The sequence below is a fragment of the Nylanderia fulva genome, unplaced genomic scaffold, assembly GCF_048542155.1.
Source record: "Nylanderia fulva isolate GAGA-0341 unplaced genomic scaffold, ASM4854215v1 Scaffold20, whole genome shotgun sequence".
NCBI lineage: Eukaryota > Metazoa > Arthropoda > Insecta > Hymenoptera > Formicidae > Nylanderia > Nylanderia fulva.
Genome location: NW_028190264.1, coordinates 4,050,392 through 4,078,046, shown reverse-complemented (window position 1 = coordinate 4,078,046; position 27,655 = coordinate 4,050,392). Strand labels below are relative to the sequence as shown.

Sequence of the window (27,655 nt, the reverse complement as noted above, 5' to 3'; positions counted from 1 at the left end):
TCGAATATTATACCTCTCTAAGATAATTTGATTTTTTTTATATTTAATAAGAGATATTAAATATAAAAAAAATCAAATTATCTTAATAGGTATAATATTCGAGTAATGTCGTGATAAAAAAAATATATATATATTTTTGCTCAAGAATTTTAAGATAATAAGAACTTATTGTAAGATAGCTGAAAGTTTCTACTTTCTTATTAATATATTATAATTAATCCCTTAGCTTTTGGCTTCCATTAAAAAAACTAACAACGTCATTCTCGGCGCCGGAAATGTGCCCGCTATGAAACTTTCATAACCAGCTTTCGTCCGCTTTATATAGCATCGTAATATTCGACTTAGCTCATTATGTCTTTATCTCGACGAAAACTCGTCTAGGTGAGAAATTGTTTACAGTTCGTCGAGAATATTAGTAATTATCGTCTTTAACTTGTCGCCACTTTTGGAGCAGTTACTCCAATATTTCAAATTAAATACAAAAAGCATATTTCCAGTTATTCAAAGTCTTAATAATTAGAAATGTAACTGTTATAAATTTTGCAAAACTATGTAACTAATTGCGATATTACAAATAATACCATAATGATGATACTTGATAATGTGATATGATAATTATATACTATCGTTTTATTATATTAAATATTATATATTTTGATGTTATTAATTAATTTTAGATTTTATACGATCTTCATAATTTACACAAATAATAAGATTATTATTTGTGAAAATTTTATCACTGGCGATCAACAATTAATTGTGAAGATTCTTCATAATTTACTTCATATTTTCAAGCAACCAATCCAACTCAATAATTATTCAATAATAAAATTGTTTCGTAAAGACATGATGTCTAGCACTTGTAATAAATTGCTGTCTGACAATCTTTCGACAGCGTTAAATTAATTTCGATCGTTGTCAATCATCCCGATGTCGACGAAATCCCCTTTTGTGTCAATCTTAATTAGCAACTTCTCCGTAAAGCTTGCGACATTTTGACTCATCCTCCTCTTTCTCTAAATCTCACAGATAAGCAGCTGGCTTGATTCCGTATAGAAACGACGAATGAGGGAAGAACGGTTGAGTATGGCATAAGGGAGAGCGAGATTGCGTGCTTCGCCGGCGAAAGCTTCGATGCTTAATTGAAAGTGCCGAGTAAGCAGAGTTCATATAGCTTTCTGTTTTCGATACCGTAACCCTGCCTAACCGCGATTTCCGGCGATAACTATACTCTCGAGACGCGAACAAGAATGTCCCCATGGGATTTTTCTTCACGTCAAATAGATACGGAAAAAATCGACTTATTTTTATAAATAATTACATTTTTCGTCATAGAAACAGTGATACCTCTTTGACATATACATCATTTGTGTTTCCCTCTCTTTCAACCAATTCTTAAATAACTTTATAATATTTATAGAAATTTTTAATTCAAAAATTCCAATCGCAAAAATATATTTTAAATATTTCATCAAAAACAAATTAATCAAAGAGATGGTCGAAAACAGTAACCCTATTTTTGAAACATCCTACATAATATATTATTGACTGCTTCATGCTGAGTAATACAAAAATACTCGATTCCCTTTGCGATTGATTTCTAACTTACGAAATCCCCTAAGCTCCGCCGTGACGAAAGCAAATGGTGTTGGAGCGAAACTGCAAAAGTTATTGACGCTTTACGAAAACATCGACTGTATCGTGCGCGGAGAGAAGTTTACGATGACTAGCGTTTCCAACACGATGTAGCAGGTGCTTCGGACGATGATGCTAACGAGCGTCTGCATCTGTTTTGTCAATGCGCGCTTAACTTGTATCTGCCAACTTCGAGTCGATCGAATAAATAAAATATTTAACCAGAACGCAGTTTATATATATGTATAATCTTTTATCGCATTATTGATCTATAATTTGCTAAAATGTGTCTCGAAATAACGGTAAAAAAGATAAAGCTTCAAATTAAAAAATAAAACAGCAAAATGCTCTTAATATATGGCAAAAGCTAATCTAATATTTTATATTTTCATTCGTTATTAAGTTATTTTTTTTGTTATTAAATTTCTCCTTTAAATATTTTAGCTTTTTAATATTTAATATTTCAAAATATATATAATTTACATTTATTTTTATTTTACGTTTATTATTGAACAAATTTACAATTAATTACTTTATAATGAATTTATATTCAAAATGTTTCGATATTCTCCTATTTTGATTTAATATTTTTTATCAATTTTAAATATTTGACAATATATATTTAGTGATTTTTGTACAATATTATTATTGCCTTTTTCTATTTTAATTTCTTCTATTTTAATTTTAATCAAAACTTAATGCGATGCGAAAAAGACACAAGATAATGAAACTTCAATCACGTGGAACAGATTAAATTCCAAATTGTTTAGACATTTTTCTTCAAACTTAGGTAGAGAATAATTATTGGAAAAAGCTATTTTCGATATATACCGATAATACTATCGACAGTCTCTGCTGCCAATCTTGTACATTTCAACCGTGCTGCATAACGGAGCTCATAAATTTTCAAACATTTCCCAGTTCGCGACTGCTGCTGGACAAATGATATTATATTCTGCCAGCCAAAAGTGCTGTGTCTATTTGTAGAACGAATCTGGCGGAAATGATGATGATCGATCGTCCGTATTATATACACATATAAATCATACAATTAAAAAATACCGAAATTCTCTGTAGAGGATCTATTCTGTTAAACCTGATATATAGCTAATTTTATTATTGCACGTTCGCGTAAATTATTTAAATTAGAATTAATAAATATAGATACAAATTTTCAAATAATCCAAAATAATTAATGACCTAAAATTTAAAGATTCTCGCTTTTAAAAAAGCTATTAATTCTCATTTATTTTTTAATTGTTTTTTCTACTAATTTTTCTGCTTTTTAAAAATAAGTCAGAATATTCTGAGAGCAACAATTTTGAAACTAGAATAATATAATGATATTTTGAGGATAATAATCATTTTTAAGTTTTTGATCTATAGAATGTATCTAGATATATCTAAATTTCAAGAATTTCAAGCTACTCGTGATTAATTTTGCTACATTAGCTTTTTCTGTTATTCCGTTTCGTTCCTTCGGTCATAACGTTAGTGAAATCGCGAGGAATTTCTCGAATGATACGTTTTTCTACCGTGCAAACACGAATGGAAGCTTCACAGTGGTCCAGGGGGAGAACCCTCTGTAAGAAGGCCCTATCATCCCCAGGGACGTTGCCGCTCTCGGATTTCAAAAGAGCTTTCTTCGAAGCTCTCAGCGCGCGAGAAGCCGAAGGAAAGGCGTTTTATAAGAAATAACCATTCTCTCTCTTTGTCTCACTATGTCGCCTCTTCTCTCTCTCTCTCTCTCTTTTACACGATTGGTAACGCGATGTCGAGTATGACGTGTATACATCCGAAGAGTCGCACTTCCGGCGAATCGCGGATCTCCGACCTCTCAAAGTATTTTTGAACACGTTGAATCAATATATTTCGCGGGCCATTAAAAATCCCGATGCTGCCTCCGAAGAAGATGAAACATGTCCGATACGTCACGTCAGTACGTAATAATACATCTTTTTCATTTTTTATACTTCCAATACGATTCCATCAGAGGATTTTCCTGAGTTCGCTAATGCGAATCTATTATTCACAATTAGTTGAAATTATAGCATGTCTATATAAGCACTTCTTTCCATTTTTATCATAAAAATATGAGTCATGATATATGTATAGAACCGAAAAAAATGTACTTTATTCAATTTTTTATTCTCTAGCTTAACAATCCCTTTAATGTCATTCGCATACGAAAATTCTCAGCTATTATACATATATGTAATATAAAATTTAAAAATGCTAATATTAATATTGTTAAAAATTTTTAATAAATCTATATAGGTATGAATCTCTCAAAGAAATATTCTACCATTTAAAAAATAAAATTTGATTCATTAAAGCTTCAAGCGAATAACACAAACAAACTCATGAAATAATAATTATTCTTGATCTAAAATTTCGACACAAGTAACAGAACTCTCTACAGTAATCAGAGCTTAATAGCAGCTGCAACGAATCACGGATCACAACGAGTTTGCGTGGTACAACAAGCCGTGCTTTTAATACGGCTTATCAAGCCGTATGTTGACCGGATGATTTATCTGCCGTAACAGAATCTCTCTCACCGAGCGCTTATCTCATTTCATGTCGCGTTCGCCATCTCCCTCGGGATAACATTCGGGACGGCAAGGACACGAGCAACGGTAGGAAACCGTCGGTTAGAAGAGAAAGGGTGGGATTAGATGCGGTGCATTGTTCCCTTACTGGAATCCGGAGGTGCGCGCAATTATTCTCGAGCGACGAACGGAAATTCACTCCGTCGTATGGTGAAACAAAGTCCTCTCTCTCTCTCTCTCTCTTTCGAAGAGAGAACGAAGGGAGGACACACGTGAGAGAGGACCCTCTCGAAAGCACGCAGTTTCTAGTGTTATCGATCTCGTCCACCGCTTTCTCGACCTCTGTTCTGTGCACGCACGCAGACGGGCATCCTCTCATCCCTTCGAGAAAGGAAGAGATAGGGTTTCGCTTCTCTGTGGCGAAACCTTAAGCCACCGTTATTACGACTTTCACTTAACGCCGCGCAATTTTCGACCCCCGTCTTTTACCATTGCGGAAACCGGATATATTCTCCTTTATCTCTTTCGTGATCGGAGCTACTCCACTTTCTGCTCTAAAAAGCGACACTTTTGATTTGTCTCTCTTTCACTGTAAACTACCCGTAAGATATTGCCAGATAACTCGCTATTTCGCAATAATAATTATTTCGGCAATTTTATTTTAACGGAATAAAATATTCACTATTTATCTCTTGATTCCTTGATTAGATGTAACAAAAATTAAGAATCTCTGTCGAGATAAAATATAACTCGAAACAAATTAAAAATAAAAACTTGTCCTTTCCTATAATTGAAGATTTTATTTTTTTAAAGTGTCTAAAAATTACATACTTATTTCGACTTATGTATATAATTTATTTTTCAAATCATTCTAATCTGCAATTAAATTGAAATAATTAATAAAGTACTTTCTGTTATTTAATTTTCGCCAAACAAGAATCAACTCCGAATTGACCAAGGAAAGTCTTTGGATAATGGTGACATCTCGTATAGTCAATTGTCTTTTATCCTACCGTTTACTCGAGACAATGAAATATCGATGTTCTCATTCCGAGACATTCGTTCGGCGCTTATCTATAATGAATTTAACGTTAGCTCCCTAGTTCACGGCGAAAATCGATTCGGCTCGTGGCGATCTGGTTTGCGATTCCGATTTCAGAGCCTGATATCGATAGCGGTATTCGACTAATCAAGGAATCGACGCCAATCGACTTTCCCGTTTGATCGGGAATCCGGATTCCGGCAGCGCAAATATGCACGGAAATCAAATATCGGCCGCCACCGCTGTCGTCGCTCACAATAAAAAAAGAGTCGACTCTTGACATTTATTTAAAAAAAAAACTCTAAACCCGGTTTATATACAGAGACACCGAATCGATCCCGTGAATCGATTCGTTCCAAACAACTATGTAGATTATTCACATCATCACTTTTCATCCAGAATAATTCCCGAACATCGCAAACTTTCAAATTCGATCATCCAGTAAAGAGAGAGATAGAGAGAGAAAAGTCAATTTATACATTTTTCCAATAAAACTGCAAATTTGTAAAGAGAAATATCAATTGTTGTCAACATTTATCAAACAAGAGAGAAGTATCAATATAATACAATATTATCCACATTTATCTCAATTCTCATTAATTGCTTCCTTTTGACAGCGAATTAGTTCATATTGTATATTCGATATTTTTACAATTTATTAATGTTATAGTAATCACACATATTAGAATATATTAATATTATATTGACAGATATACTATTTTTATATAAAGTATAAAAATATTCTTTTCCTGAAATAATTACACTGCGCTTTAAAACATTTATTCTAGAATGAAAAATCTATTTTCACTTAAGACCTCTATTTATCAAATAGATATTTTTTATATAAGCCGTCCGTATATCACTCGGTTTCCAGGAAAAAAGCTATCACAATTTCTTTTCTTACATATAAAAAGGAATGCACGCGTGAGGAAATTGAGATATAAGGTAACAAGTATCAAAATGTGTTCCCTTTCAGGCTCTTACATTTTCTGCTCGGCCGCTCGTCTGAAAGTACAACACGAAGCGCAACTACGACTTTATAAAAACGATGGCGACAAAGAAAAACAGCCATTCGTGAAGAATCGGTATATGTCGACTGTTGTTAGTTGAAAGAGAAAACAGAATAAAAGAGAAAGAAAGAGAAGATACAGCAACAGAAAAAAGACGAACATGCGATGGAAAAAGAGAGAAGTAATACAGCGTAATTTGCGACAATGATGCCGAGAGAATCTCGAAACAAAGTACGAAACAATGCCGCTATTTTGCCCGTTTATTTTGTATAGCATAATTTTAAATTCCCATTAATGATGATATACCACGCAGTTTGTGTCAAATATTATATCAATTTTCTCTTTCGTTTTTTGACGTTTCATACACTGAGAAACGTCAAAAAACGAAAAAGAAAATTAATAAAATTCCAATATTATCATAATTTGTTATTTTATCATATTTTATTATTAAAAACTTTATACATACGTAAAAAATTAAAATATATTTTTATAATATTGTATCATTATATATTTTAATTTTTCATAAATCTTTAATTTTAATAAATTTAAATATTTATGAAAATACTTTAATAAAATTATTTTCTACGTCTTTTAAGATTTAAAAATATTGTAATAATAAATCAGCATGATTCCACGTCTGCAACATTATATGTACATTCGACCGCGAAATGCATATGTGTGCTTGCATCGAGAACTTAACACGGGTCAGTCATGTAACGAGTATGACATCGCAAACAGCGCGTGCAGCAGCGACATTACGTGTGCGGATTACATCAGGGACACCGAGCTGCTTATGAGATTGTGAGTCGCTACTAGAATTTAAAATGAAAAAGAGCTACTGCAGAACGGAGTAGCGATGTAGTCGTCACACGTCAATTACTAGAATTCACAAGAAAAAAAGGGGCAAATTTAATCCCTATTCATATAAATGTCTTTTTGTGTTTTTATGAAAATGAAAAATCAGAGAAAAGAATAAATGCTAAGAAAAATGCATACATGCATTTAATCTTACTAATCTCTGTTGTTTCTTTTAGAAAGATTATTTCAAAATCCTTAATTTGCGAAAAACATAAAAAAGCTTTTCGCTGCATTTTTAAAAAACTTGATAACTTTTTCTTTCCTTAAATTCACTGATTCGATTGTGTGACAAAACAATTATGTATAGCATCATTCGTTATTGAAAGAAATTTAAATCAACACTTCAGATGTGCACAGAAGTCTTTTAGTCGCGTCAAGAAAAATAAACAACAAGAGAGTTTGCTCTCGTACGAAATGGCGTAGCTTTACGCCTGCTTTAGAGTTCTTTTTATCTTCAGTTTACGGCACGAGTTCGTCAAATAGCCAATCATGAGGGTCTCTCTCTCTCTCTCGGGACGCAGAAAACTAGATGGAAGCGAAAAAATCAGCAAATGAGTGACAACCTTTCTAATAAATATCATTCTCGCAGCTGCGTAAATAACTATGTCATTTTTATCATATATATTTTTGTATGTGTGTGTATAATATATATTGTCATTAATAATATTAATATATGCATATATATCAAATCTAATTTCATATATTATATATATATATATTATTCATCATTTTTTTATCATTTCAATTTCGTGAATAAAGAGTTCACAAAGATTACAGAAATCTGCAAGCTTTAACTTTATTTGCAAGTTATAAATAAGCGCTTCTTTTTTTTATTTCTTACAATTTTCTTGGACACGTAATAAATAAATAAATAAATATATATATATATATATATATATATATGAAGCGCTTATTTATAACTTGCAAATAAAGTTAAAACTTGCAGATTTCTGTAATCTTCGTGAACTCTTTATTCACGAAATTAAAATGATAAAAAAATGATGAATCCACAACGTTTTAGGAAGACATTTGCATTCGTATCTCGTTCTATTAGGATTAGTTCACCTAGCAAATATTTTCTCCGTCCGCTATTCTTTTCCCATTTCATAAAAGAAGCGTAAGCCGGAAGCATAAACTCCGTGCGGCAGCAAATATAAATGAAATCGCGATAATCTCGTCGTCGCCGCGGCGGCGAGCGTTCCAGCGAGAATTATATTCCTCGCAGCATCCGCGGAGCAACGAAGTGACTCGGTATGCTAATAGCGACGCGAGGCGGGTAAAAATGCGGCTCGCAATCAGCGTTTATATGAAAAACACTCCGGCGTCTCTACCTCCGACGCACAAACCGTCCCGACCTACGTTGTCAACGCTCGAGCGGCGTCGCGATATTACTCAAGTCTTGCCTTCGCGAGCGAAATCGAGCCTTTCCCTCTCTGCTTTCGTCCTCCTTTAGCTTTCGTCTCGACGACTCGGGAGCGGAAAATAGCTCGTATTTCGGACGGATAATGCACGACGCACCCTCCGCCACCCTCTCCTGTCACGTCCCCGTTTATGCGACTTTTCCGCGGATTCTCGTCGCAAATCTTCTTCGCTCGTTCGCTCGCCCGAGGGCGGCAGCTTTTTCAAATTTAGCAACGTAACAGAAGTAATAATCTCTATTAAAATATACTACCATATATGTATAATATTTCATCTCGTATTCTCTCTCATTCGTTAAACTGCTGACTTTTTTTGTCAGAAATTACATAAAATCGTATTTTATGAAGCTTTCGTCGTTAAAAATATATCTTCATTCCTCCGTTAAATATTAATATTAAATATTATTAATGCTTGATGTATATTATACTGTAATATTATGTAATGTGCATACTGTCCTCAAATAATTAAAATTGAATACATCTCATTATTTCCTTCGAAATTATAATCTATGATTTTTTTAGCGCGAGAAACGGTCAGTGATAATTTTTCAAATAAAAATAGTTCCAGAACTTGACAAAACATAATGTTAAATATATGATTGCACAATTTTTAGGATGCATTATCGATGTCTTTATACCATGACAGAATATTCTTACAGAGTTTTAAAAAAGCAATTATCGACAATGATGTGCAATTTCGATGATGCCACGGTTTTTATCTTTTGAAGACAAACTGTGTCCGCGTCTGCAACGACAGGCGCTCGTGAAAAATTGACCATCGTCACTGAAAAGAGTGTAATGTTGTGTTTTCAACGCGACGAGTGAAAACTTGAATAAAATATGATTAACGACCCGGATCGTTACTCCTGTGCCAAGTTACCGTAACTACTGTGTCGAGAAGCACATCGCATGTGTGCCTTTCGTCTCCCGCTTTAACATTGTCGCCATACAAAACAATTTCTGACGGTAAATCATGCCAAGAATTCTACAGAATTCCTGCATCCGCAATCACACCGAGATGTATTCTCATGACAAATTCTTTGAGGCGCTCGAATTTTGTACTCCTACAAATTTTAATAAGCAACTTATTACAATAATTACTCTTTTTACATTAGACGCATTTTTATATTTAGCATTAAACACCCTAGCGATCGAATTGTAAATGCTGAAATTAATTGATAAGCATGACTTTGTTATCTACACATACATTTATAATAAAGTATAAATATTAATATTTAAACACGTTATTTTTTAGCTATGACTTTTGCTATAAAACTCTTAAATTTTCGGCAGAAAGAAATCTTATTTAGCTCATACTGTTCCATGAAAAAATCTTTCTAATCGTGTACGGATAATCCATAGAGAATTTCTCTTTCGACAAACGAGGTAGGTTAAAGACGATTAATTCGCAGTGAGGACGGATCCGTAAAAGCCGACCTGGCAAATTGAATTCGGGATTTTCAGGCACCATTAGCGGCTCTGCGGGAATCTGAATTCGGTCTGAATCCAATTCATACGACAAACGAAGAGGGAACATTTGGGCTCTGTGACCGCGAACCGCGGGGTCCGATCGGATACAAGGCCAGAATAGTTAAATCGTAGTCGTGTCATGAAAATTGCTGCATGCGAGCGCGACAATCGCGCGGAATATCAATGAGAATCGGGGAATGTCATTTTTAACCGCGCATAAACAGAGTATCGATATCTGACGTTCTAAAATTAAATCATTGTTATTATTATTACATAAATCTCTGTTTCTAAACATATATTATTTGTATCACTCATTGCATACTCCATACTTGTGTTATAATATGATAAAATATCGACTTTAATTGTGTGAAACTTCGCTATGCATATTTTTCATTTAAGGAAAGACAAGAAAAATGTCAGACGAGTCATATTTATACATCTTTAGATACGTCAATTCTATTTTATTCTTGCGTTAACACGTCGAGACTACAAAAACTACAGATTCGATACTAAATGCGACAATCGACCGGCGACGCAACGAAAGGTTCTTGCGCTTCTCTGTTTTGGACGGTGGCCAAGGACGGGTTGCTCAACTCCGACTACTTGCGTTTATATTCCCGATGATGTCTCCCTCTCTCCCTATACATTCGATGGACAATGCCACGAGGACAATAATTGCTATGCACGATTACGTGGATCGAAAACGATAATCGCCAATCAATGCACGTACGATTGAACGCGTATAAAAGTGCGCCACCCCGAGAGCATAAGCATCAATCGATCTTCGATCTTCGAGCTATCCAAAGCTTCCAATTTCCTTTCAACTCAGCTAGCAGACATGAAGTGCTTCGCCGTGAGTAAAAACCACTATAATCTTTCTTCGTGATATTAGTGCTAATATAGTTTAGCAAATAATAAGATTTAACGAAATTATAAAAGTTCAACATTTTCTTTCTCTCTTATTGTTAGTTAAAAAAATTAAAAGAGTGTTTTATTTTTCTCTATTTTCTTAACACCCCTCACAAGTAAGAAAACTGAAAATTTAATATAAAATTCGATTTTTTGCTTCTCTTAAGAGGACTTTAAGTTAAGTTCGGTTCACTTTTTATTGAATATACAGATTGAAAAATCCTCCGCTTTGCTGTTTTATACCTCGACATGCAGAACTTTGGTATTAAATAAGTATTGTTATAAACTCATGCAAAAGAGGCTGATAAAAAAACTGTCATTTTTTAACTTTTATTCTTTGTTTTATACGAAATTACTGTATAGCCAAAAAAAAATTCAAAGTCGATAAAACAGACATGCGTCCCCCTAACTTACTTCTAATAAACCTGTACTTATACGTTTCTCTGCCACTCTCAGGTTATCGCTCTCCTCGCCCTGGTGGCCGCTGCGGCTCTCGTGGAGGCGAAACCCACCGAAGTAGAGTCCATCGAACCGGCACAGGCCGAGCCCACCTCGCCGGAAGCGGCTAGGGACAAGCGAGGGTTGCTACTGAGCGCGGCTTACACGGCCCCGATCGCATACAGTGCATACACTGCTCCGGCTCTCGCTTACTCCGCATACAGATACCCCTACGCGTACGCGGCCTATTCCAGCTACCCCTATTACGCCGCGGCCTACAGCGCGCCCTATTACTTGGCCTAGATTCGCCGAGCAACCGCACAGACCCGAGGGAACACGCGAAACTATTCGACCGACCAGTCAGCCTCTGATTTCACGAGCCGGATACACGACTACATCAGTCGCAACGCGTTATCACGTAAGATCATTCAGTTGAAGGACCATGTCGAGTGAAATTCTCTGCATTTCTTTTCAAAGCGTTTATTATTAATATCACTGTCCTCAACAAAACCGCGAAATGAATTAACTGTTATTTATCTCATTACCGAAAAATAAGAGAGATTGTTATTTTATGACGCACGGTTGGCTCTTGAGTATGATCTGTCAAAATCTTGGAAATATTATCGACCACCTTTTTGTAAAATTGTTCAAGAGTTACGTAGTGTGTTTAAGCGTGCGCGGAAAAAAATATCGTGATGATTCGATTAGACATTTATATGCATGATAGAACTTTTGAATGGATCGCGCACGAATGAACAGGAAGCGAACCATATTAAGATAACTGCATCTTAATATGGTTAACTCCGAATAGAGTATCTCACTTCGTAAAAAAGGTTGTTAGTAATATTTCTTGCAACTGTGTATCTATATTTTCTCAATCTAGAAAAAACTTTAAATTTATATATACCATATATCTGAAATACACTTATTACATTATTACACGCACACATATATGCAACATCTCTTTTTATAAATAGTCGACAATTTACGTGAAAACGAAACGGACCATCCACCATCTGGACTTGTATGAGCCGAACATTCGCAACGTGATATTATTATATAATACTCTATTCTCTAAAATGTTAAAAAAAAAAAGACATTGACGAAGCGTTGTCGAGAATGTTTCTTTGTATATATTGCATTTATGAATCATAATCTCACTAAAAATACCTCAATTACATTATCATATACAATACATTCTACTATTTCGTCTAAATGTCTGTGTAAATCTGAATTTTTACGAAGAGAATATATTTGCAGCGTTATGTTAACAAAAATTGATGTAACGTTACTAATTTTTCTTCATATATCTTAAGTAAGATATTATTCGATGTATTTATGAACTTCATATGTAATCTACTCTAGAAAAAATATAATCCAATGCAATGATATTCAAAATATTTTTCTTTCTTTCCTCTCTTTCCATCATCTTGCAAGATTCAATTGTAAAACTGATATTTTTCAATTTTTCTCCCTCATGAAGATAAATAAATAAAATTAACATTTTATATTATAAAGAATATTAATGTTGCGACGAAACTTTGTTTTCTAGTTAATTCCAAGCGAACTATACAAGCAAAATTTAATCAAGATGTACTTATCGTCGGAATATTTAATGTTAAATAGTTATTAAACTTAGGTAAAAGACTTCGAAGTTGTACAAGCTGTGGAAGTTTGATGTAAGCTTCGCAAAAATATCTCGCTTAGCCTACAACATGTCGCGGCATGTTACTCTCGTAGATAGAATTGTACCCTTGACGACGACGTCAAATGCATTTTTAAGCACACACCTTTAGTAAAAGTTTAGAGGCACTCGCGGGAAAATACTGACGCAATGTATTGCGCGGAGAATTGCAAAGAAAGTTCTCGCGAGAGATCTCGCGTCTCCGAAGTAGTACTTAATGCCACTTTAAAAATAGAAAAATATCGAGTTTAGCTATTACTTTCATTATGTGTAGATACAAAAGCTCTGTCTTTTTTTTACTTTCTATAGCTTTATTATTTCGTCTATTTTCTTCGCAATTCTTGAAATCAATTTCTTTACATTAAAAAATGTTGTATGATATTCCACAGATTTTATTACATTTTACTATATTCGAATTTTATTGGGTTTCTCTATATGTGGGATAAGTAATTTAATAATTCTATATATAATATCGAATGGAGGAGAAAGAGAAAAGAAAGATAATTAACCGTTTTTGTCATTAAAATTTTATTAAAAAAGGATTCTAAAAATTACATTTTTAATAAAATAATAATATTTTAAAATACAGATTTTTCTATCGATTAAATAATGCACGCTTAATCTTAAAATTTATTCATCTAAAAAAGACTGACGTTTTCCTAAAGCTATAATTTATTCAACGATGCGAGTATATCGATTGTTTCAACACGGCAAATCAATGATAATAATAAGAATCAAAAAGCTAAAGGATTGCGACAAAATCGGCGTTACATATCAAATAAAGTATCCGGCGAAAAGTGCATCTCGTCAAGTGTCGGAAAAACATAGGGAAGAGTTTTACGGTCGCAGTCTGGCTCTAACTTTGGTATGGAAAAACTTTTAATTGCTTCGTTTAATTGCCGTCGTTAACCGTGATAATTAAGCTGAATCGCGCGACACATCCATCATAATCTCGGCACGGTAAATTATGTCGAGATTATTTCGGGCTATGAAAAATGAAAGATTTCGTGATTTCTTCATTTAATCGAAAAGAAATAAACATAAGATACTACTTTCCATTTCAAAAGATTGAATTTTCATTTTATTTGAATCTGTTTTCAAGTTAAATTAATACAATGAAAAGTAGCAATAAAAGGAAATATAATATTAAAATGAATTCTACATATATTGTAAAATAAAGAATAAAAAGAAAAGAAATTATTTGTTACATTATATAATATTTATTTCTTCCCTCCAAAATCTAACAAAAATTTTTAAAAATTCAGAAATAAAAAATTGTCATTATTTATTCAATCTTTTAATCTCGTGATACTACCTATATTTATTAAATCATTAACTTAATCAGCCGCATTCGCACCTGGGAATTTGAAGTCTGAGAAATAAAACAAATAACCACTGGAATAATTTTATCGGCGAATCTCGTTAAAATCCCAGTAACTGCATTCGTAAATACACTCACTGTATTCAAAGCGAAATGCATTTTACATGCAACGCGTCGCACATGTCAATGAAAATGCCAAAAAGTTTGCGTGTGTTTCGGATGAGCGAGTTTTGCGACGACTGCCCGTTGACCCTTTTTTGACTACGCTAATCCTATACATACAGAGTGTTACGAAGTATTCGCTAACAAACATTTGGCGAATAACGTGATATTTGATGAAAAATAAATAAATAAATAAATGAAAACTATTTTTTGATTAAAATTTATTTGATAGTTATATGTCTTTCTGCAATTTTTAAAATTTTAATAAAGTAGTTCTCTCAGTGGAAATGCACGATATCTCTCAGTATTTATTTTTTTTCATATTTGAATTTTTTGACACAGTATAGTCCAATTAGCTAGCTTTTTTGTGCAACGGTTATGCGCACTACACGAGTGCATAACATTTTTGGAGTTTTGTGTGAAACATGGAGACCCAAAAGAAACTCTTGATGCAATCAAATCGCATCAAAATTGAATCGTTTCGAATAGTTTTTTAAAAATAAAATCTAATACAAATAAATCTAGATTCAGTTAGAGTGAAATTTATCTGAAATTAATTGCGGAAATGCTATTATCTTGCATTTTTAAAATACGATTTATCAAACCTTTATCTTTTTAATCGATCAAAGTTAAAATGTTATTTCTGCCTTAATATTCTTGTTAAAGGAAAATTATTTCAGGATTCGCCAGGGAATACTGCCACGTGTAGCGAGCGCGGCTATTTTATCGAACGCCTCGTATAGGTCAACGCAGGCAGCAAACGCGAGCGCGTAATCCCAGGATTTGAAGCCTCGAACCAGCGCGGTTACCGAACCGAAACAACTGGCGCATACTAATGGTCCCTTTCCCGAAACGCCAGGCACACGTTTTACGTTGTCTGGTACGACCGTAGTTTCTGATAGCGGTATTAACTCTAGCAACATCGAGAATGCAAAAATTAGTCGGGAGTTTTTAATAGCCGATGCAACGCGCTGCATTTTCTAGTAGCTTTGTCTCGCGAAAACAGTTGAGTCTTTTTTTATTTAGCGTTACATAATTATTATATATAACTATGAACGTAACATAAAATGTGAAGAAATAATTTATACTATATATAATAATATATATATATATATAATAATTTATATTAATAATAGCAATATATGTATATATATATATCTGATATATTATAAAAAATCCAAACGTTTCGAATATTGCGCATTTTGAATTTAAAAAAGTTTGCAGCTAAAATATATTTTTTATGCATTTCAAGAATTTATGTAAATTCTGAAAGAGCAATAAAAATCTAAAATTGTCCGCAGTAAAAATGTGTGGAATTTTTTGATATTAATTTTCTTTTGACGTTTTTGACATATAACCCAATCAACTAGCTTCGTGTGCAATTGCTACGCACAATATACAAGTGCGTCGCATTTTTTTGAATTGTGAAAGCGTTTGTGGAATGTGTGAAATATGAACACCTAAAAAAATCTCTTGATATATCGAAGCATTTTGAATATATAACCGTTGTATTTTTTTCGGATGCGTAAATCTTCCTTTTGTAACATACTAAATTTTCTCTCGAAACGCGTTAATCTCGTTATTTATTTCCCAGCTCTTTATCCTTCTTATTTTTCTGTTCTGCTTTACCATATTTTCGTGTAAAATATACATAAATGCAAACGATTAAAGGCGACGCAGTTTTTCGGTATCTCTGCGAGAGACGAGATTCATGCAGGGAACATACGCAATATTTCGTAGCCCGTATAAGCACCGCAGTGACAACATAAATATACAGGGTGTCCTTGATCGCACTTTCTTTCGAAAAGATGTCATATTGATTATAACATTATGGCAGCAAATTCTCCAATTAAGAACAAGCAAATACGAAGTATCAGGGTCATTTTCACCGACACCGGTTAACTGCAATTTCCGAATAAACTATAGCTTTCTCTTTTTAAGAACGTATCTGAAAAGAGACAAAGATATTGTTTAATTAGAAATTGAAGTTAACCGAGAGACGTTGGTGAAACTGACCCTCAGCAAATTAAATTCAAGCATATGTGCGAGCAAATAAAAATTCTGCTTTTCTTTCATTTTTCATAAAGTGACAATAAAATGTTAGTTCAAATTAAAAATAGAAAAAATAGAAAGTAAAGAGAAAAATGTGAAATTTTTACTTAGTAAAAACACGAAAGATATTTTCGAATAATTTTTAATTGTAAGAAAATGTGCGATATCTGAGCCACCCTATATGTAGAGGCAATATTACTAGCTTGGTCACTCTAGCGAAGGCCACACAGGCGACATACCAATGTCCGCACACACATTTCCCGAATTAATTTTCCAGAAAATACATGCAGAATGCCATTCTGGTCCATAGGCCATTAATTAAACGTATAACGTAAAATGGTGCACTCTTAATGTCTATTCAACACCCGGCGTTCCAAAAATGGAGCTTATTATCTTTTATGAATTTACTTTTTGACAAATTCAAATTATTCATAATTCATGCACAGTACCATATATTATTTATTTTATAAATTGAAAATAGTTTTGTTTAACGAGAATTGATAAAACCGTTATATATTGTCCACATTTTATTATTTAATGAATAATTATATGCCAAGCTTTTTGACTTATTTCTTTTAAATCAATAAATGCTCTCTATTTAACTCAAGTATTTACATAGTTTGCCGCGATATTAATAGTTTCCCAAAATGATTCTCATAATAGATATACATTTGTATCGATCGGTTTGCACAGGAGAAGATAGTTCTAGAATAACTAATTAAATAACTAATTTTATGCAAGGATAGTCAGCCAATAACAAAGCTTGGTACCTAATTATAGAATAATAACAATGTGTTAAATATCCCAGTAAGACTTTAATGTAAATTTGAAATCGTTCTTACAAAATACTGGTGGACTCGCGGGACGCGAGCTTTTCTTAATTAAATACGAGTTCGCGTCGACGAACAATTTCCTTCGACTATACCGGCTTTGCATTGCAAATCGCGGCCTCCGACAAATCTCGAGATTTGCATAAGTATAAAAATAACGAGCGGCAATGGCGCCCAGACTCAGACCGGTGAATCCCGGACAAGCTGCGAAAAAGGGTCGACGATACTCATTCCAAAATACTATATATTCCGCGAGATAAACTCTATGTTTCCGACCCTCTTCAGGCCTTCGGCGTTAATTAAACCCCAATAGAAATAGAGTGCTGTTGATATTTAGAACGGTTTCATTTACTATTTGCGATGATTAATGTTCTGCGAAGTAATGTCCCTTTACAATTTTACGATTATTCTCATATCGTGCGAAATGTATTCAAAAGAGAGAAAGATATAACACATAAAAGATAACAATACTCTATTCATGTCAAATATTTCAATGATGAGAATTGAATTTTCAAATATTCCACAAAATATTTCGGTTTAATAATTTTGTGTAAAATTTAGAAATCATATATATTTTAAATATATATTTAAATATATTTTAAATATATTTTAAAATATATATTAAAATATATATATTCTATAAAATATATTTTCTCTTTTCTACGCGATGTCCCTTTTCGGTTATCATCTCAATTCTACGTTGATGCACCCATACAGCATCCGATATTTACGGAGAAGGTTATCGACATGGTCTAAACAGTTGTAAAGGGATAATTCGCGTTGGGGAAATGAAGCTCGCGGATATAACGAAACGCGAACGCAATTATTTCTCGGTCATGGAGAGAGCTATGGTTACAAACGGCGCGCTGCATATTGCCGGAGGGGTAGAAAAGAGTGAGCAAGTCGGCGAAAATACGTTCCAAAAGGGGAGACAAACGGTGATCGCATCTCACCCGGCATTCGGTCGGAAACCCGTTTAATTCCCACGTAATAGAAGGCAATTAATTTTCTTCCTCGAAATAAAAATCTACCGCGCGTTGCATGCAAATTCTACGCGCAATACTGAAAAACACATTAATGAAATATCGATATTTTCACCTACTTGTTACATTATAAAATAAATGCAAATCAAATTGTCAATTAAATTAAGTATGTATGTGTGTGTGTGTATAAAAATATTAAAAATTATAAATAATGTCTACATACACTCATTTATGTATGGGCATTATAAAGTTTTTTATTTATCTCATCCAACATTTCTTCAGCAATATCGATTCTACGACCAAACTTTTCTTTCAAAGTATCATTCGACCCTTATCGAGGGACTCTTCGATCACGTATAAATCACGCAAATTTACCCTCAAGTTAAAACTCTCGAAGTTATACATCACCGAATTTTCCGTTTACGGAGGGAGTCTCGACACGATATAAAAAATGCATGAAATTTTGATGTACTTATTATAAGTCGATTATCAAGATAGAACGCTGCGCGTTTAACGTTAAATTGACAGCTGTCAATGTAGTTGCGCGATAATAGAATGTTTGTCTCATTCTCTCTCTTTTTCGTCGTGATTTTTGTTCGATCTCTTGGAACGACACGTGTCCTACGATTCTCGTTGCGATGAAAAAAAATTCGCGCGAGGCAACCAGCTGATCGATTTTGCGACCGAAATAAACGACGGCACTGCATGGCTCGATACCGACGACGATTTAGCACGAATTTATTCTTGTACGGGGACACAACACACACCAGTCGAATCAATAAGGAAACTCAATGCGCCTCGAGAGAGCTCCTCGACCTATTCCAAATCAACGTGAACCAATTCCTATGGGAAGCGCGAACGCGAACAGAAGTAGAAAAATAAAGAAAACTGTTTAGTCGATTTGTATCGCAAAACTCGATGGAAAGAGATAATTTTTTCAAAGGAGAACTTAATGGAAAGAAATAATTTATCATACTTAAAATTATTCCTTAATATATTAATTAATAGTATACCAAAGATGCCACACCTATACAAAATATGTACGTTTAATTTTAGTGGGTGTGTAATCAATCAAAGAGTCAATTTTATCTCCAATAAAAATTAAAAATATAATTATGTTATTTATTGGCATATTGAAGCTTTTTCAAAAATCTTTTTCATTGAAGTTTATAAATTACAAGACTTTGATAGTTTAATTTTTTGTTAAAAAAAAAATATTGCAGAAATGACATGAAAAATAAGGCCAATCAATGGAGGGCTTATATATAGTATATGGATTATTTGAACACAGAGTGTATCATAATCAATTAAAAAGCGCGTATTATTATTTATCTCATTTATGCAAAAGTTAAAGGAACTGAATGTGATATCTTTATCCAAAATATTTTTAAAACATCTCTATCATAAAAATATCCATCTAAATAAAGTGTAATAATCTTATAATTATAATTCTTATAACTCTTAATTCCATAAATAGTTTGTAGAATCGCGTTTTTGAAATATAATGACACAGATACAGGAAACAGAAGAAAAACTCTTTTTAATTATAAGAGGTTTAAAATAACATTTTCACGCTAATCAAGAACGTGATAATTTCAAAGTAATCATGGATAATTCACACTATACTGATCAAGCACATTAATTATACAGCATGCGAATTATTTAAAGGGATTATTAGAAGGCAGATATACTGTACCTCGCACAACAAAATTTCACAATAATATTTTATTAAAAAATTATATTAGCACATCTGATATAATCTCTAAATTAACTCGTATCATTAATTTATATTTGACCAATGTAAATATAGCGCTATAAATAAAAAAATATTAATTGCTAATAATAAAAGGTCAAGAAAAAATAATATTGCATTTAAAATTTTTCATTTTGTAAAATATATCTCAGTTATCTCATTATTTTTCTCCAATAATGAAACACACTTGGGAAAATTAAAACACTTCTCAAATGAGTACTAAATTACTTTAAAAAAAAAAATTAATGATACCTCCTATAAAATTAAAAAAAATATTTTCTGTCGCGCAACTTAGACTATTTTAAAACATGTTTAATTTCCCCTTCCCAATGCTTACAATTAATACTTAATGTTTCATCACTATCATTAGTACATTCGATAAAATAATTCTCAAATCTGAAAGGCACGGTCAAAGAAAGAAGATCGACTGTCGATCAAAACGCGAATCCGCCTACGATTTCTCACTCCGGGAAGATGGACCGAAGAGTTGAGGTTGTTGGGAAAAAAAGAGGAAGAGGAAAACGAAACGCAAAAAGGGGTCGAGAAAAGGGCGAGCAGCAGCTTTACGAAATTCGGCAGAGGAGAGCGGCGACGAGGAACTTCCGTCATAAATCAAACGACCCTCCTGCGAATTTCACGGGGTTGGCCGTTTTCTCTCGAAAGCGAGACAAGGAGGGAACGAGAAAAAGAGAGAGAGAGCAGAGAAGGAGAAAGAGGAGAACGTTTCCCGCTTTTTCCCAGGCGCCCAAATCGGAGCATTACGAGCTTGCAAGAACGGATCGATAAAGGCCCACGCTAGACATTGCTCGAATTCCGCAAATATCGCGTTTTCAGGCGCGAAATTCAGAGTCAATTAAATGGAACACCCAGTACGTAACTCAACCGTGTCGAGCGACGCAAGGATGAATGTTCAGCCACATAAAAGAATTTCATCATAAATTTTTGCACGATCGAAGTTTGCGCGCAAACGCGATATATGTGATGGCGAAAATATTTCATAATTAAAAGTTATAGCTCGAGAATTGTGCGTTAATAAAAAAGAAATTAGCTTCACCCTGTGTTTTTAACAACTCGCAAAATTCTAAAATCAATCAACTCGTATGAGCGCATCAGCATATAAATTACGGTCGTAATGTGAAGCGAATGTTTATCCGCGAAATTACGTGAATGCAAAATGAAATTTCGCGAGCGTAGGTGGAAATGTCATGATTATGAAACTTTACGTATCCCGCGTGAAAGAAATATTCATGAAGCGTGTTGTGCGAGCTCTTGCTAAAACCATAGTTTAATCAAGACGTAAGGCAAACCAAAAGCGATAAAGAAAATATGTTGATCCTAGTGGTAACAACAGCGTAAAGCCATAAAGCTCGATTCTGTCTGCGATCCGGCACGCATCTAGCTGTGTCCGTACTAATGGCCATACAACACACACACACACCCACGTACACGTAAACAAACACACGTTTCGAGCGCCATAACGGTACGCTCAACTATGAAGATATCTTAATACCAATCTACCGAGTGTTTGTGGAGAATGAGGAAAATTAATGTAATAATATGGGGCAACGGTGCGAGAGATCGACCCCCGGGTCGTTTATGTCCCTATTGCACGTAATCCTGCGCTGAGAATCGGGCTATTCAGCCACGTCTTTATGACTTCAGGGTGCCTTGACCATCCAAATTGTATTCGGGGCTCTGCTGTATTAACTAATTTCAAGATTTATGATATTTGAAGATATATTATGTTTGCGTTTACGTGCGCACGTGTAAAGAATATATAAAAAAAATATATAATATACTATAAAGGTACCATTTCATGTGCAACATACTGTCGCAGCAGTCTATTGCTATTGGTGAAGTTCAATTGAACGAACTGCAAAGGCAGCGAAGCAGAAGAACACGCAACTAGCTGATTCTAATTATTATTATGTTAGTGATTTTAAGAATAAAAGAGATTGATATGAGAATATAAAAACAAAAATCGTATAACTTTAACTCTGAAATAATAAGAGAACAAAAAAATATACTCTAATAAATTTTGATCACGTGACTGCGATTTACTGTTGCAGCGTGCTGCGCATAAGGCACCTTTATGATAACGAATAATTACATTAAATGTTACAAATATTACGGATAAAAACCAAACTTATCATACAATTCGATGACAAATTTTTTGAATTATTAAAAAATCGCTCATTATTTATCGACTATTTGTGATCAATAAAGAGAAAAAAATATTATAATATTGTAGCCATGAAATTTCGAATTACACTACACAAATCCCGTTATGTAATCTAATTTTTTTATCGTAAATAACTCATTATTTATCGTCTTCTCACATTATTCCGACAAATGAAAATAAAGATTTCTACAATGTTTGTAAATTTAAGATATTTATCCCATATTTTATCGGAGTCTCGTCAGTGAATAAAGCATCCACTTATCTCGCGATTTTCGCACAACAGCCACCGTTAGGACTCATTAAATTATCTCGTTAACCTCTGTCACTATGAAAACGCTCTCTGTATAAAGCGCGTTGCGATCTCAAGAATTAATCTCAAATTAAACGCAACCTCGCCCGCGCCTGCCCGACAAGAGATACCGTTTCGCTCGGACGTTGGCCATCGGCGAGAGAGAGAGAGAGAGAGCTCTTGTAATCCGCTTGCATTGTGAAACTAATGTCGCGCAAGGGTAGTTTCCACACTGATATTATTAACTCCCTTGCGCGCGCGATGGATAAGTCGAAACGATCCTCCCTTCGCGCGTGGCGTATAATTTTCTCGTCACACGTACCGACTTTAGAGATGTTGACTGGATGTTGGAGAGGCTCAGATTACTGTGGCTTTGTCAAATTACATTACACGAGAGACGTACGATTTAGTTATCTCTCTGTGAGTTATACAGTACATTGTAAACAATAGATACGTGAAACGTAATTTAAAATTAATCTAGATTAGAGTTCGTATTTATCAGAGATTTACACGGCAGCTTATTTTTATTCAGATTAGGTACGTTATTTGTATAATTTTTTTCATGAAATATCAAAATGGAATAACCTATTAATAATTTAATTTTAGTATGATATGATGATAAATTGATACATTTTTTCAATAATTTAATTAAAAAGTTATTAAATTAAAATTGCTTAATTAAGAAAAAAATTGTGTAACTATCTCAATGTTTCCATTAAAAAAAATTGATTGCAGCTTCGTTAAAGAAGAGAATTTTCCATAATAGATACGTCTATATTTAGAGAAAGAGCGAGAGAGAATATATTATAAAAATTATTTTTATCCTCTATATATTGCTATATATACATTTATATTTTATGTAATATAATTTCACAAGAAATTATACGTAATATAGAAGAGATTAGAGAGATATAAATCTCAGCATGCAAAAAACATTCGCTTATATTGCCGAGAACTGACAAAGATGTTCGCGTTGGAAAACACGAAGACGCGAGAGATAAAATGCTCGACGTAGCCAAAACAATTTTATTTTTGCGCTCGACGGTTGTCATTTAATTAAGCAAATGGGCCGAGACTTTTCTGCGACGGTGTGATACTCGAGGCGTTATCTTGAGTGCGCAAATTAATTAACTGTCCGTTTCTCTGTGTTCTAATCACCGTAACGCGAACAGAGAGATACGCGACGTTGTTCCGGCCGAGAGAACGAATTCTCTCTATGAAAAGAAGAAGCCATGCGGAGAATCGGTGTTTTAATCGGCTATGCTGGCAGAAGACAAAAATTTTCATCTCGCGGCTTTCAAAACGAAATTAATAATAATCGATCGATACGTCTGGACGAGTGCATTTATAATAACGACCGCAAAATTTCAACCGCTAATGCAACTCTATCTCTCATCGATATATAGTTGTCATGTGCGCAGCTATTATTATATTATATAAATATACTATTACTTGTGCTACTTTATTCATCACCTATTTTAAAAATTACTAACATCTGATATTGATTGGTATTTCTTATTTAAATATATTTTCTCTCTCTTTAAATTATCTATATTTTGTGGAAGATTCGAAACTATCAGTTCGAAATAATCAATTATAGTATTATCATAATTTATTATTGAAATACAATTTCAATATCTGTAAAATATTTCAATTCTTTATAATATTAATTTTTCTGGCAATTTTCATTTTTCTTGAAGAAAATCAGAATTTTTTATGATATCTATATATTGTAAGATAAATTATGGTAATCTTTTTTTATATCTTCATGCTTATTCATTGATTATAATTTATATTTAAAAATTTATATTATGTATATCTGAAAAATGTCCATGTGAAGAGAAGTTAATCGTTAAAGATTAATCGATTAGCATTAATCAATGTCGGAACGTAACCATGTTTCGAAATCCTCTCCGTGAAACTGAAAGTGACGCGGAATAATATACTCGAAAGTAAATGCGTCGACTGGATGTGCGGGCATAATTTTCGATCGTGTTACACAGCCGGTACGTAACTGCGCGTGTCCACGCTCGTAGAGGCGAAAATCACGCGCAATTAGGCGCGAGCTATTGCAGGAGCGATACGCAGGACGCGACGTGCGCGATTTAACATTTCTGTACAAACAGTTTGCTGCACCGTCGGTATTAATCAACATCAGATACGGCGACCGATTGCGACACGCCCTCGATATGAATCGCAAATACCCTCCTCTGTCTCTCCTCCGTGGCGAATCTGTGCACTGTTTCTATGTTGCACGCGTTGCTTAATATCGATGGACTTTTTGGAATATCTATCCTGGATCGCGGCCAACCATTCTTTTCCGGAGTTTTGTACGCGATGTCATACGCGATGCTTTATTAATTAAATTTATTTTCCGGCGTGAAAAGATTCTACGATTGCCCTAAGATAAATATCCTATATGATTGTCGCGAATTTTGTGACTATTTATATTCTCTGTGTGATATGATACGATACGTTTAATTAAAAAAAAAAAATAAAAATTCTGGAATGCTATACAGAGATTATTCGCGAATGAGTGCAGCATTTTTTAACGAGATGTGATCGTGCCTTCGTTAAATATATATCCCTGCGTACTCTGTGTATATTCTTTTTATCCCTTTTTCCGACGCATTTAATTAATTATATTTCCGCGTGAAAAATTTCAATATGACAAATAATGGCTTCGCGTGCATTTACATCATTTAAATCAGAATAGAGAGCATATATAGACAGTATATCCTTTTAAAAAGGATTCGCGTATAATCCCTCTTAAGCTTCTCCGAAATTTTGCTGTCGTCTAGTCGTCGTCGCTCGAGATATGAGGGTAGATTTTCAATCGCTCACCGTGAAATATTCTCGCTTGTATACTCGGAATATCGCGCGGCCTGCCTAACCGATTACCAGAACGCGAACTAGGAAGTGGTTAGGCTCGGTCAGCGTGCGGATTATTAAATTTAATACGGCCAATTACTCGAGGAGAGCGACGAGAGCTAATAGCCGTGGACGATGGAGTCGCGGTCCTTAAGGTTTCCGCCGAAGAAATCCGCGGCTCGGCGACATAGAGGGTAGGCGCGGCCCCTAATGACGCCGTTAAATCAAACGGTCGTGCCATTATTAACTGCGGACAGATCTAACGGCGGACGAGCGCGAGAAATGCCAGGTCTCGACTCTCTGCTGGCCGAGAATAAGCGCTCTCTCGCGCGACGCTTAGACTGGCAGTTGCGAAATTATTCGGACGCCGCACGAAGAAGGTGGCCGCTTTTGCCTGGTACACACACTGTGCGAGTTATGCGAAATTTCGCGAAGGCATTCGTAATTGCCAGAGACGATGGACATAGTGACTGAAACGTAGCGTATATGCGCGAGAAAGTGGCGATTCCTTCCGTATGTCAGTATGCGATATATGTTTGTACGTGAAATCAGTAACGAATAGTCGTAATATAATGTCAGCTGAGAAACAAATTGCTCTTATACAGAATATATTACTCGCACAGCCGTGCTTGCGCGCAATTTTTTTCTTCTTCACTCAGATTAATGTATTTTATAAATGCAAATTTGGAACTAGGTTATTTCAAGAGAGTAATTATTGCAGAGAATATATTTTAATATTAACATAATCATTTCTAACTTTTTATTTTCGACTACTTCACTCTCTTACTATGTAATATGGTATTCCATTGTGTAGTCAGAATCTTTCTTTCTCTCTCTCTCTTTCTCTCTCACTCAAAACAATTAAAGAGTAATTAATTCTTTTATGCTTTTAATATGTATTTAATGTGTTTTTCGAAAACGTATTAGAGTGTAATGGCAAATAAACATCACAATTTCGATTATAATTTTCCATCGATAAAAACAAAAAAGTCGTAAATAAAGCAGAAAGTTAACAATTAATTAGTACTCAATAATGTTATAATCAAAACCTGCTTTCTAATATCAAAAATGTTAAATTTACAAAATATCAAGCCGGTAACATACTATATCGAGATTATAATTCGTGCTCATCCCTTTCGACCGCGAAACTCTAGATAAGCGAGACCCGTTCCTAGACACCCCTTTTCCCCGCCAATCACCCTCAATGGCGCCAAGAGCGCCGCTGACATTTCGGTCACGTGACATTTCGTCGGGAGGCAGGGTTGGAACGTTGACAAACTTTTGGGATGTACATAGTCGTGGGGAAAAGTTACTATGTAAGCGAGGGAGGGAAAATGTCAAGGGTGCATTAGTTTTAGATATTATAGAATGAATTAAAGAATCTTGATGTAATATATAAAAATTAACATATAACAATTCTGTTTACAATAGCATTTGTTTCATAATTATTCAGTGTTGATGATACAATAGATTTTCTTGGGGTGAAACATTTCTCGTTATTATTTTTTAAACAATGTTTCAAAGTTTCTGAATAAACTTTAATTATTTGATATAAAAATATCCAGTTATATAAAAAAAAGTTTGAAGGGTGTTGGATTGAAAACCGCTGATTTAGAAGTAATTTTCATTTCCATGCATTTTAGCTCGCAAACGAATAGATGGCTATAATGGCCTATAATGTTATGCAAAGAAAGAGAAAAACAGAAAGTGAGCGAGAAAGAAAGAAAATACGAGTTTCTACCTGCTTTCAAAGTAAACACATTAACGATTGTTTTTTTCGCGCACGCGTTGTTTGTCCCGAAAGTCGCACATTTTCTTTCAAAACGAGTCTAATTAAAAAGAATAACGATTACTTTCACGTAAAAACATCAAAACGGTCCGAAGTTAGAGTCATATTTATAGCCAGTTTTCTTAGAAAACAAGGATTCCTTATTTGAAATCTTTTGTACACAATGGAGATAAGAAATTCTCTCACTTTTCGAAGAACGACTATAAATACGATCTTCATTTGAAGTGCATAAGACTTGTCTGCGAGAAATTTGAGAAAAGGAAAATATGGTGGATTTTAAGATTTCAAGAGAAACGTCGGCAAGAGCTAAATCTCGACGGATCGAGACGGATCAGTCGACGTTTCTCGCACGACAAGACGTATGTATACGTTATATTACCGTGCGTGCACACGTTGCATACTGACGT

General features: G+C 34.1%; 2 protein-coding genes across 6 annotated transcripts in view; one reads left to right on the top strand and one right to left on the bottom strand.

Annotated features, from left to right (window-relative positions):
- The window catches only part of bsk (mitogen-activated protein kinase dJNK), a 148,954-nt gene that overhangs the window by 81,661 nt on the left and 39,638 nt on the right, over positions 1-27,655 (bottom strand). The gene's annotated exons all lie outside the window — the stretch shown is intronic.
- LOC114928618 (uncharacterized) lies at positions 10,809-12,444 on the top strand. Its single transcript, XM_029299872.2, has 2 exons — positions 10,809-10,838; positions 11,351-12,444. The coding sequence occupies exons 1-2, from the start codon at positions 10,824-10,826 to the stop codon at positions 11,633-11,635; spliced, it is 300 nt and encodes a 99-aa protein (XP_029155705.1). The 5' UTR covers positions 10,809-10,823; the 3' UTR covers positions 11,636-12,444.